Source organism: Anneissia japonica, unplaced genomic scaffold, assembly GCF_011630105.1.
Source record: "Anneissia japonica isolate Jap-2015-1 unplaced genomic scaffold, ASM1163010v1 scaffold2055_len368625_cov186, whole genome shotgun sequence".
Classification (NCBI taxonomy): domain Eukaryota; kingdom Metazoa; phylum Echinodermata; class Crinoidea; order Comatulida; family Comatulidae; genus Anneissia; species Anneissia japonica.
In genome coordinates, this window is record NW_022757341.1 from 335,885 (window position 1) to 350,059 (window position 14,175).

The window sequence follows — 14,175 nt, forward strand, 5'->3', positions numbered from 1 at the left end:
TAAAAAAAAGTCATTTTTAGTGAAATTTTGCCGGGAATGGGGCTTTAAACTGAAGCGATTGTGTACAACACGGTGGTCATCCAGAATTAATTCTGTGAGGGCCATCAAAAACTGGTAGACATCCTTAAAGTTTTAACAAGGATAACGATTAGCAGCAAAGACGTTAAAGGGTGATCAGGCACATGGTCCCTCAAGAGGTCAATGAGTTTCTTGTTTTGATTATCTAGGAAAAAGTGCTAACCTGCCTACATAAGGCATCAAAAGAATTCCAAGCTATAAACCTTACTGTTTCTGTTATACTCCTTTCAGCGGCAAGGTCTGAACTGAAATACATTCATTCATCATGGGAATCGGTATTGGCAACAGCGAAAGCAATTGGGATGGTTTGGAAACTACCGTGCGTGTTTAAAGACGTTCGAAAATGGAAGGTGAAGAAACACTTTGATGAACTGTCCAGTGATGAGCGACTACAAGATCTCAAACTAGCATTTAAGGTCAAACACTTGTAAGTGTGAGTTTGCATTTGTTCAACCATTTCTTTTACAAATGAGAAACTCACATCTAAAGGTCTAAATTCATGAAATTATATGGGCAGACATGCACACGGATCTGTGTAGCGAATTGCGACAAATTTGTGTAATGGTTAGTGTAGCAAATGTCTTCTCCAAGCTGCAAGTCACAAACCTATTGCCCTCCTTCCCTGCTATAATATCTGTGTGCCTTCTCTTCATAACGTTGCCTATAACTGTAACCTCGGCAAAACATTTGTTCTCCAAACTGAAGTTGATAAAATCTTACCTTAGATCAACAATTTGTCAAGAGAGGCTTGATGAATTAGTTATAATCTCAATCGAACACGAAGAGGTACAATTGTTAGATACTGACAGTTTCACGATGAAAAACGCATTTATAAGTGCATACAATGACAAATGTTGTATTTTGTGATCAATCTGCTTTGCATTATATATATTTATTATTCTAATGGGATAAAGTTAAATATATAAATAAAATGTTATAAAAACAGAAATAACTGTTTTCCAAACCTTGGTCAGATGTTGTGGGTATCGTAAAACAAATGTTTCCAGAAGTGAGAGGTGTTCAGTGAAGGAAGACAATGTAACACCATTGGTATATGAATTAATCTGCAAAAAGTAAAAACAGTAATATTGAAAAAACAGATTAATCTAATTAGAGTATTTTTAAAAAGTAAATAAAAGTAATGTACTTTATTTTCAAGTGGGCCTGATGTGGGCGTGGCCCTTCGGTTTGTACCTACACTTTTTTCCTCATAAAATATATAGCGCTCCTAATGTCATTAAAACGAATCTCCCGGAAATGGGTTCTTTCCCGTGGTGGCGCCAGAGGGGGTGCTGGGGGCTATAGTCCCCACGTCGGGGAAGCTTGGTTTTCCTCCCCCCATTGGGGAAGACGAGTATATTCCAACGGGAATTCATGTGCCGTTTTATTCTAAGCTATCCGACTACCCGTATATATTACTGTTGACATTGAATTAAGCCCATGAAACAACAGATATTCTTCGTCGGGGAAGCTTGGTTTTCCTCCCCCCATTGGGGAAGACGAGTATATTCCATCGGGAATTCATGTGCCGTTTTATTCTAAGTTATCCGACTACCCGTATATATTACTGTTCACATTGAATTAAGCCCATGAAACAACAGATATTCTTCTTCACAATGAATTAATTACTTTCAAACATCTATTGGAACGTAAGTCAGCAGAATAGTGTCAAGTGTCAAAACGCTGTTTTGACACTATTTTTAAAATGTCAGTGCATATTAATGTAATGTATTGAAATAAAAAAAAGAATACAAATGCCCCTCCCCCGTTTGAAAAATTTTGGATCCGCCCCTGTTCAATGAGACTAATTAAACATGGTTTACGTTCTACTATGACAAATGCTCGTTTGGATATCCTCAAGATGGTTAGAATACATCTTGATCGGGGACGCAACCTCATGGTTTACAGATTTCAGGCAAAATTTCTTCACTTTGAATTAAAAGCTTGTACTGTGACGTTCCCAGTGACATTGTGTTTTCTTAATTAATCGTAGTATAATGTCACAAATCGGTGGCCTTAGAATTTACAGTAAGACATTAGTGTTATTCGTAATTTTGTTCTTAATAATTCACAATCACATCAATCTGTGTACCAGATGGCTTCACACTCTGTTCCTTTCCCAGAAAACATAAACGGGGAGGAGGCGTAGCTGTTATGTCCCGCCTGCTAATCACATGTCGTCGTATCAACCATTTTAGCACATTTGAAGGTTGTGAAGCCCATAAAACACTTATGCTCATCACCATATATCGACCCCCACCCTGTCCCACTGATCAATTCTCAGATTTTTCTAATCTCATTGAACAGTATTACCTTTCTTCCAATCTCATAATTGCTGGTGACTTCAATAATCATGTTAATGATCCCACTAATCCTCATGTTGCAAAGTTCATGGACATCCTGAACTCTGTCAACCTACCTTAACTTGTTAACACATCTACACATAAACACTTGACCTTGTTACTACTAACAACCCTGATCTGTTGATAAAATCATGTGTTTAACAGTATCCATTGTCAGATCATCATTTCATTCATTTTGAGCTTGACATTGATAAACCACCGCCTGGTAAAAGGGTCATCAAATTTAGAAAATTCCAAAATATTGACACGAAATATCTTGAACAACAAACTGCTGATAACTTTAAGCACTTCACTGATGACATGGATATCAATTGAATACTGCAATTGCCTTTTACAATCAAACACTTAGCGAAATAAGAGATCAACTTGAACCTCTAAAAACGCAAACCATCTCAGCTCGGACCTCATCGGAATGGTTCAACAATTAATGTAGGCATGCAAAGCAGAAGAAACATCAATTTGAACGGAAGTGGCAGAAGTCGAAGGCTAATGTCGATCTCGTCTGCTACAAAACTGCTTGCATCGAATACCACCAGGTACCTGACGAAGGCTGTATATTTTACACCCAGGCTAAGGTTAATGGATGTGGTACCAGAAATTCTTATTCAGGGTTGCCAATCAACTCCTTGGAATAGGCAAATCTGAAGTGTTTCCATCTAATACCAGTAATATTCAGCTGGCTATTGAGTTCAGAGTCGTCTTTATCAATAAAATCAAGCAGCTTCGTTATGACATCCTACTCTGTAAAGCCTCTTGCCAATCTAACGCTGACGTAGAGCTATCCCGCTCTTTAACACCCCATATTAATCCTGACTGATTTGAGCAGTTTGAAATTGCTACTAATCTCGAAGTGGAGAAAGTTCAGATCTATGACTCCCAAGTCTAGAGATCTAGATCCATTTCCCACTAAGATTCTTGTTAACATTTAGCAACATTGTTCCACTATATCGGTCACTTATTAACTTTCCCTTTTGTCAGGAACTGTTCCCGATGATTCCAAATTAGGAATTATTACCCCTATCTTGAAAAAACCCTCTTTTGTTGTCTAACTACAGACCTATCACAAATATCTCATTTGTGTCTAAGGTCATAGAAAGAGTTGTTGCATCATCACTGGTTAAATTTCTTGACGATAACCAATTGTTTGATTCATATCAGTCAGCTCACAGGAAAGTACAAAGCACTGAGTCAGCTCTACATAACGACATCTTACAGGCTTTAGACAAAGGCTGCTGTGCCTTATCTGTATATCTCGATTTATCAGCCGCGTTCAACACCATCGATCATGTCATACTTCTTAATCGCCTTTCAGAAACAGGTACATCTTGAACAGTTCTTGGCTGGTTTCGCCCTTATTTAACTTCTAGACATCAAATGGTGCGAGTTAAGTCTGTCGTCTCTAATGCAGTTGCTGTTAATTGTGGAGTTCCTCAGGGATCTACCTTAGGTCCAATACTGTTCCTCATCTACATCCAACCTCTCGGTAATATCATCAGACAACATTCAATCAATTATCACATCTATGCTAATGATACACAGCTGTACGTCACGTTTCCACCCGAGCTTGCTGGAAATGCTGTTAATCGTATCGGGAGGCATGTGCAAATGATGTCCAATCATGGCTGTCTTTGAACATGCTTTCAACAGCAACAAGACAGAAGTTTTATACATCAAGCCTAAATTTTGTGCCAACTTGCCCATTATAAATACAGTCAGAATTGGCAACTCTATTATTACTCCATCGTCAGAGGTTTGCAATGTTGGTATATACACACGATTCCACCTTGTCATTGAAGAAACATGTGCTTAATATATGCAGAACAGTTTCTTATGAAATTCGCAGCATCAAACACGTCAGGCGTTACTTAAATAAAGATGCCGCCACAAAAGTGATCCATGCACTTTTCACATCAAAACTCGACTACTGTAAATGGAGTTCTTTATGGACTACCCAATTCTGTAACTAAGAAACTACAACTCCAGCTTTTAATGTCGTTGCTCGTCTTGTTTGTGGTACACCTAGATCCCAACACATCACTCCTACACTTCGTCTTCTTCACTGGCTACCCATCAAACAGTGCATCGAGTTCAAGATTTTACTTTTTGTTTATAAATCTCTCCATCATTCCACACCTAAGTATATATCTGACCTTATTCAATTATGTTTGGCTACATGTTCACACACTCTGAGATCCACAACCAGTTCATCTATACTCTACTTTAAAATCTTTTGGCAAGCGTTCATTTAGTGTCGTGGCCCCAAAGCTTTGGAACGCATTACCTGACACCGTTCGCGAGTCTCCATCTATCTTCGTGTTTAAGACGAGGCTTAAGACCCACCTGTTTTGCTCTTTTTAATTTGTTTTCCTTTTTTGCCCTTTTTTTTGGATAGGATAGTCAGATGCCAGTGTCACTAGAGCTCTTGTGAATCATGTTCCAGCGAGCCCTATTCATTTCGGCCTCAAAGTGCTGGAGAACAGAGCAGTGACACTGGTTCCTTGTACTGTCTTTTCTTTGTCTCTGTGGTTGTTTGCATTTGTTAGTCTTTAGGATATTTCTCGGGTTTTTTTTCTGTTTCCAAGACTTTGCATTTCAAACACATAGAGACTATTGTAATATGTGCTTAATAAATACACAGCCATTACCATTACAATTACGAAAAACCTGGATTTCGTCATGATGGGAGGATAGTATTGTAATGTAATACGGTGGTTTGTTTTTTTATAATATAAAATGTAAAACGGATTTGAAAATAAGGTAGTTGGTTACATTGCGTACTTTTTGGCTCTCGTTTTATTCAAAAAATTTCGGTTTTGGAAGTTAATTTTGACATTAAACAAGAAATATTTCCTATAAAAAAACGCTGCCACTTCTGTAGCTTATTTAAATTGTGTATACAGCTACTTCCAAACTTCTCCTATTGTAAATGTTGTTATCGTATTTAGGTTAGCGGTTTCAATAAATAAATCTGTAACTGTATTTTCCTATAGATCAATAAATATAGCCCTATGCTTATATTGTTAATGATAGGCCTAATTTTTTACTGCAATGTGCATTATACTGTATGAATTAAAGACTATTTTTAAAATAAAATATGTTAAAATAATAAAACGATAAAATGAATATGGAATTATCAAACGGTGGGTCACTCCCTGTGGCTGGGTTTGTCTCAGTTGTAATCCCATGGTAGATTAATTAAGCAATCACCTAGACTCAAGGCTTGACCACGTTGATAAAATTCAGAGGCTTCATCATCAGCTATTGTCAGTCGACTGCTGGACAAACGTTTCAGGATGTCTATGCCAAATCAATCTTTTTCTCTTGCTGTGTTGCACCATTTCACTCTTTCCCAATAAATATCGATCTCATCTCTTAATCTTTTACGTTGTTTTCCCTTGCTTGTTTTGCCATCAATGGGGTCTGTTACTGTTTGTACTCCTGTATTTGTTTGTACTCCTGCTGACTACAAGTTCAACAACCAGAATGAAAACCACTAAGCCAAACCGCATTTTCACCATTATTGTTATTAATATTAATAATAATAATATTAATTTTAATATTATTTTATTTATTTGTATTCATTCACCTACCCCAATATCGTGTCTAGGCCTTTCTACTACTGCTGCCAGTGTGTGGCTATTTTTTATGGGTCGATAAAACATAGGTACCGTACGATATCTTGATAATAGTTAGCCTAAACCTAACCCTCTTCAGCGTAAGGCACCGTATTTTTCAACATTAAATATGGAACACCTTGGCTCTACTACTTGGCTGGTAGTAGGCCTTAGGTTGTGTCGTCAGTTTCTATGGTTAATGTAGGTACGACAATAGAGCCTAATATACTTTTTTTTGCGATACAATTACAAATTACAATTCCCCCTGATGAACAATGACGAACTGACTGTAAAGATAGCCAAAATAGATGCTTTCGACCTGCAGGAGTTCTCATTATTTTTCATCCATTCATTTCATTTTTCATTCATTTTATTTTATTTCACACAACGAAAAAATACAATATAAAATTCTTCAGAAAGGTAAATAAATAACAAGGGCAAAGAAATCAAATTAAGTAAAATTAACAAATTATTAAATTACAGTAAATGATTATAAGTGAAGATATAGTAATTAATAAAGTAATAATAATAATGATAATAGTAATAATAAAAATAATAATAATAACATTTATAGTAATAATAATGAAGATAATAGTAATAATAAAAATAAAAATAATAATAATAACATTTATAGTAATAAAATTTATAGCAAAAATAATGATGATGATGATGATAATAATAATAACATATAGTTTTCCGTTTCTACTTCTTACCCTCTTCGCAGTCATATTACGGTAGCTTGACAACTATCAAATAACATAAATATACATAGCAAAGCCCCCTGGACCCCCACTGGTGGCCCTTTGGTGGTTGACCACCCCCTAGCCAAGTGAGGCTTGCTTTGCTCGCCTAGCCTCCCCATCCGGTAGATCCTGGCGCCATCACTGGTTCTTTCAACTTGGGACCGCTGTCATCATCATCATCATCATGTACTATACACTTATACATTAACTGTAGTAAATTAACTTGTAGCTTAACATTCAACAATTACTGTAATGTCCTACCTCATGAATTGATGCTGTACATTCTTGTGTAGAAAGAATGAGACTCTTTAAACTCATCTTGCACTTTCCAAAAAGCCAAACTACTTGTCGAAATCTGTCGCTCAATGCCATACCTGATAAATTAATATATTTGTCTCTTGTATGTTCATTTGTGCTGGTTGACCGGTATAAAAAATGAGTATCAACAGGAAGAGTTCGAAGAGCATCAAGAACAACCCTCTCTGTCAAACATTCTTTGGCAAGGAGCCAACTGAATGCAAGAAGAAGATCTCGGCTGCCAGTGTTTGTATCAAGTGTCAGGTTACCAATGTCCTGCTTCTGGTAACCATATAATTTTATTGCATCAGTTACTGCAGCAACTATATCAGGACTGTCTGGATGAATAGATGTTAATGTTTCACTGCAAACTAACATACACACCTCATACAAAAGGGTCCAAAGTGGTTTCACCTAATCAAACCAAAAATATTGAATATGATTTGACATTATAATTTTTTTTATGAATCAATTTCAAGTTAGTTATATTATACATGAATAAATCAGTTCTTGTAGGATTATTGTCTTTATCTTTTAACAAATCGCATCGTAATTTCATTCTATACGAATATGATCAACTTTATTGCAATTTGCATAAAATATGAAATTGAAGTTTAACAATAATTCATGTAAATGAAATTCATACCAGATTGCACAAGACAAAGAAAACCAAAATAAATCCTAACTAATATGGTAATTCATACAAATTAGTCGATTTAGTGCACATATTTTAACATTTGTGGCAGAGCCAAGCCATAAGAGGGATAAGTCGAAATTTTCCAAATTGAGTTCTGTACATACTATGAAACTAGGCATTATTATCTTCAAAATGCCAAAAAAATCCCTTTTGATATGATAGTTTAAATGAGAAATATCATCGTCTATTAGTTAACAATTTGAAAATAGCTATTCTGTGAGATCATGACAATAGAATTTTAAAGTTCTGTCTGCAAACAAGCTCTCTTAAATGCCATTTTAGAGCATTTATCTATTATAAATCAGAGAAAGGGAAATGTAGAATGAAAGGTAAATGTATAATATGTACAGTATGTTTTTGAAATTAAAAAAATCGGAGTAAATGACCGATTTCACGTTTCTACATTTATTGAAAATCCGCCTACTTATTACTTCTTTGAATTGGCGCTGCCATATTTGTCTATATATATATATATATATATTTGTCTATATATATATATATATATATATATATGCACATATATATATACTACCTTTATTCGGCTCTTAGGGGGAAACTCTTTTGTCTATGATTTCGCCTTAACGTCGCTTTAGTTTACCCTTAGCGACACTAGTTTCTCCTTAAGGTACTGTTTTTAACCCTCTTCATTGTTTTAGTTTTCCCTTAATGGATACTTCTAAGCTCCTATATATGTGAGGTCTCGCCACGAAATGAGACGCATCGTTGGTGAAATCATATTGAGATATTCACCAAAATAGGTCAAAGGCAACATTTTTTACAAAACTTTGATTTTAATGTTTCTGAATAACTTTATATTTTATGATTGTGTACTTTTTAAGTGAATTTTCTTACTAAAACAGTGTTCTCTTCGCATATTCTTTAATTCTAGTCCTACTATTTGTACAGGTTAGTTTATCTTTAAGGCCGATTTTCGTATACCTAAATTTTAAATGCTCACATCTCTGGATCTGTTTATCCTTAGGGAAGCCATTCAAAGACCAAATTAAGCCTTATAATGTGATCTACCAAAATGTAATACGGTACGGTAACTCATTTTGATTTTCTAACGATGAGACTCATTTTGTAGTGAGACCTTAGTAGTAGCTGTCTCTTATACACATCTAGATGTGTATAAGAGACAGCGGTGGTATAGAATAACGCTGCAGTTGTTAAAATAAAAGCCAGACACTTTGACATAGTTTGAGACATGCATTTATTAAACAAAATTTTCAGCAGCTTGAGAGCAGCTTAGCTCAGTCAGCTAATCTGGTGGTAGCCACTGTGTGTGCTGAAACGTGGAGATCTCTAGGTTCCTGGTTCAATTCCCATCGCTGCCTCTCCTTGTGTTTCAGCTACAGGGCTGAAATACAAGTTACAATAGCGCACCATCTTTCGGATGAGACGTTTAAGCCATGCATCTATGACCCATGTGCACGTTAAAGAACGCAGTACACTCTTCGGAAAAGAGTAGGGGATTGTCTCCCGGTGTACTTTCTAATCACCACCAGAAGGACCCCACTGGAAATAAGTCTTCTTCTAGACTTTCGTGGGCTATCCTTGGTGTTTACACCGAATAAATCCAATCCAATCCTATGGTTATTACATCTGTTACGGAAAAAACAACACGTTTCCCCAAAATAGCAAACCCTGTTACAAGTGCTATAGTCCAGCAGCTGGATATGGTTTACGTGTACATACTCTGCAATTTATATAGACCTGTTTTTTCATGCTCCCTGATATCTTAGGTCATCCGTTTCGGCCATATAGCAATCATAAAATTGGGTCCCCGGGTCCAAAATGGCTGCTTTTATGCAAAAGCATCCATTTTTGGAAAAAAAATACTAACCCTCTGTATTTCAGTTATTATTGGTAATGTTCGAAAGGATCATGTTTCTATTCGCTGTAATGAAACATTTTTCCCAGAAAGTACCAGGAAAAAAATCATTACCAAAAAAACTAGTTTTTTGCCCAAAAAAGGTTTTTTATAATTTCCTTCTTTTCCAAGCCATCAATTGTTTCCACTTATTCAAAGGTGGCAAATGATAGCTAAAGTGACAATAATAAATCACAAAAAATATTTTTTTTTAATTCCAATAGTTTTTGCATAAAAAAATAATTGAATTAACTAAAAAAATCCGGTTTCAGTAAAATTTTCACAAAATCAGGAGAAATCCGTAACTCTGTTAGTATTTATCAGATTATGTTGACTTTGGTCTCAAATTACTCAGAATACATGCATTTCTATTTGCTTTAATAATAGAACATTTTCTCCAAAAATAACAGGAAAATATTTATTACCAAAATATCCTGTTTTTAGGGCAAAAAACATGATTTTAATATACATATATAATCACTTTATTTCGAAACAAAACAAAGGAAAACATACAAAACCTAGGTCGTGACCTTATAAAGGAACACGCAAGGTAAACAGACAAAAGCAGGTGACAAGACTTATAAAATACAAAAATACTCTGATCAAAAATTCGATAAAGTTATTAGGTCATTGCCTTTTGATTTTAAAAAATTTATTAAAATTTAGTAAAAAAAACAAATACAATTGAATTGTACGGGACTATTTAATTTGGAAATATGGAGGATTTACCCAAAAAGGTTGTTCTTTTATGTAATAGGTGCTGAAAGAAGAAACTAGAGCAATTTTTGAGACATTATCCCTTAAAGTCTTAAGTGAGATTGGTTTATTGCAAATTGTTAAGATTTGTTTATTAGTCTATTTAAATTATCTGGAGTAACATACCCTCTGGATCCCACCTCCAGAGCAATCAGTTTAACCTCGTAGCCAGAGGCTGAGATGCCAGCCATGAGGGGAGAATATTTATTGACTTTACGGGAGTGAGCTTGGTTAATACCCATTTCAAATGGAACTGTAAGTTCGATGATTACTAGTCTTTTGTGATCTTTCCAAAAAATACAGATGTCTGGGATCAAGTTTTTAATTCTTACAGTTTATCAATAAAAATATACTTAATTTAACTTTTTTTTTAAAAATCGGTTTTATTAAAGTTTTTGCCAAAATCAGGAAATAATCCGTAACTTGGTTAGTATTTTTGTGAGGGAGTTTTAATACATTTGGTCTTGAATTGTTTTGCATTATGTGTATTTCTATCTCCAAAAAATTACAAGGAAAAATATTATTGCCAATAAACCATGTTTTATGTCAAAAACATAACTTGTATAATTTTCTTATTTTCCAAGCCATCACCGTATTTTTACTTAATATTAAATGCTGACCAATGATACAGGCGTGGGGTGTTATGGGGGTTACGACAAACCATCCAAAAACTGGAGAAGGTCCGCATTTTAGAACAAAAAATAGATATTTGTAGATATATTTACAATTTTCTCCAGATTACCGGAGATAAGGGTTCACTTTCCACTAAAATGAACCTCCCACAAATTAAATCACGCTACGGGCCTGTGATAGCTAATGTGACTAATAAATCACAAGTAGTAGTAGGCCCTAGTAGTAGTATTATACGCCCTAGTAGTAGAAGTAGGCTAGGCTTAGTAGTAGTAGTATTAGTAGTAGAGTAGTAGTAGTAATACAGTAGTAGTAGTAATACTAGGACTAGGCTGGGGTCACTGCATTTGTCCGAAGGTCCTTTGGTCCGAAGGTCCATTGGTCCGAAGGTCCGTAGGTCCGAGGTAATTAATTTAAATAATAATATAGACAAAAATATATTTGAAGAAAACACTTGTTCGGGACCACAATGTAGGTTTATATATCGTCGCTCACATCACAAACTAACACAATTAAATTCAATTGTGTTAGTTCGTGAAATCAAAAAAGCGCGTCAAAATACGCGCTATTGTCGTTAAGGACTTTTTGTGTGGTAAAGCATACAAAATTGCTTGACAACCAATACGCGCTCGTTTTGACGCGCTACTGTGATTTCACGAACTAACACAATCTACTTTGATTGTGTTAGTTCGTGATGTGAGCGACGATATTGTTGGCTAACAATATACAAATTATTACTAGCATGACTTGTCAGCTCAGTTTTGTATATTTTTAACAAATTATTAGAAATTGAAAAAGATTCCAAGCGAATGGAGCGTAAGTATAACTTCCTAATGTTGAAGCAGGAAACAGAAAAGATTTTAATAACAATAGGGTAATTCAAGTAGCTTCCATCCAGTGTTTGGAAAATATTAACAGCTTTATTTACTTATGGCCGATGGGAAACTATTTTCTCACATATTACAAAGTAAACACATTAGTTGGGTCATTTCTAGTAATTCCGTGACCGTGGAGAGAATTAGTTTTTCAGTCTATTTATCTTCCTTGAGGGTATTATAATAAAAATAGCTTGGGTGTCCCTTGCAAAAGTGTGGGCATAACCGTGACAGCCCTAAATCCAAAATGGCCACCTTCCGCCATTTTGAAATTTATTATTTCAGTGTTTTGGCCTACATGGCTGCTTAAGTGCACGGACTTGAGGGTTTTTGATGTCCAGGAATCCATATTTGATGTCGGATCGATGATTCGACCTAGTTTTGACCTTCAAATCCAAGATGGCCACCATTTTTTTTTTTGTCAAAAACTGCTTTTTTTTGTAAATTTGTCATAGTGCCTTATTAAAGGATTTAATGAAAGCTCTGATCATGCTGAATAGCTTGAAAATAGCTGGCAATGTTAGTGCCGTTAGTGAGTGGAGGTTGTGTGGAGTGTTCTTACATGTATTGAGCATAAAAAAATCGTTTAAAGTTATAGTAGTTGTATGCATTATCACACACCTTTTTTGTTATGTCCACACATATACAGTTAGAAAAGGTGTAATATCGTGTACAGTGATATTAAAGGAAATGTTGTAGGGGTTGTTGTGTACGTATGTTTTTGAAATATTTTGTACTGTAATTATGAAGATATATATGTAGCGGTTTATGATTTAAGTAGACAGTTTGGTGAGTGAATGGAATTTGTTGCATAGAAGTATTTCATTGTGAAGAAATATATTTACATTATAATTACATATATCATATGTCTTTGTTTGTTAGTTAAACATGCAGCTTTGTTTGAGAAAGGCAAAATAACTTCTTGGCTGATGTCAGATCTTGATGTATGTATATGCTTATATGTAAATATACATACATATATATATATATATATATATATATATACATATATATATATATATATACACATCTAGATTGTATGTATATATATGTATATATGTATATATGTGTATGTATATGTATATATACATACATATACATATATACTTATATGTATATGTATATTGTTACAATATTGTACTGTATGACCCACAGAGGGCGCAATACATAAATATGTTGCTGAATAAATATGGCTACTTAGTAACGAAGTTCACGAACGTAGTCCGTATTACTTTTGTTGTTGTACCTTCTTCACAAGATGTGAAACATGGTTGGCAGCGGTGGCAGGTATTAGGTTAACTCTCGACCTTAAACGATAATCTTGTACTGTAATGTAAGCTTTGCAAATCTACAATGGTTGTGATCCATTAGATACAGTTACTTGCGATGCCCATAATGAATAATATATCATATATGTTTACTAACTAAAGAATCACAGAAACAGACAGTGATAATGACCAAATACCAGTAACGTTTATTCAATGATAATAATACTTCACAACTGTAATTTTCAAAATAACTCATTTAGCTTCAACTCCCATGGTTGAAATTAGAAGTGACTTTTTAAAGGAAGGAAGGTGATCTAGAAGGGTGATCTAAATCGCTTGCAATGGTATAGTGTGTCTACAGTTGCTTCCATAGCTTCCAGTTTTCCTGCTTTCCTTGCTTGTACTGTTTTAATGTCTCCCACCAGGGCAATGTAAATAATGTGCAATTTAAATTCTTCTACAATACATTATACTGCCTTCTGTTCCCCCGTTATGTATTTATTCACTTACTCATTTATATATTATTTTATGGTAATTTTGTAGTTTTAATGATATAATCTTAATTTTAACTTCTTAGCTTGAATTTTTTATATTGAATATTATATTGAATAAAATCCATGAATGAAATTTTTTTATATATTAAATGCAAACAATCTGCATTTTAACTAATTTAGTTGATGATTAACCTAATACCATACCTTGATTGGTTTCTGAGTACTTGTGGCATCATCTGAATGGTTTGGTACATACTTATGTAAATATTTACAGATGTCAAGCATGTCTTCCTCCTTACATTCGTTTTTCTCTAGGACACCAAGATGCACCTAAATTAAAATAAAGTCACATGTTACCCTGTCTCTTATACACATCTAGATGTGTATAAGAGACAGCCATCTGATATGGTGAAACACTTGTGTTGCGACATTTGTTCTGCCAAATGCACATGTGAATGTAATTGTGATGGTGCATGTTCCTGTGTAC

The 14,175-nt window shown here is 34.8% G+C and overlaps 1 protein-coding gene across 1 annotated transcript in view; it reads right to left on the reverse strand.

The window, feature by feature from the left end:
- The window catches only part of LOC117124650 (tubulin epsilon and delta complex protein 1-like), a 49,339-nt gene extending 41,622 nt beyond the window's left edge, over positions 1-7,717 (reverse strand). Inside the window, exons 1-2 of the mRNA XM_033270954.1 lie at positions 7,060-7,717; positions 1,044-1,142 (exon numbers count right to left, since the gene is read on the reverse strand). Coding sequence (XP_033126845.1) covers positions 1,044-1,142; positions 7,060-7,473 — 513 coding nt within the window. The 5' untranslated portion in view covers positions 7,474-7,717. The remainder of the gene's footprint in view (positions 1-1,043; positions 1,143-7,059) is intronic.
- Between the last annotated feature and the right edge of the window lie 6,458 nt (positions 7,718-14,175).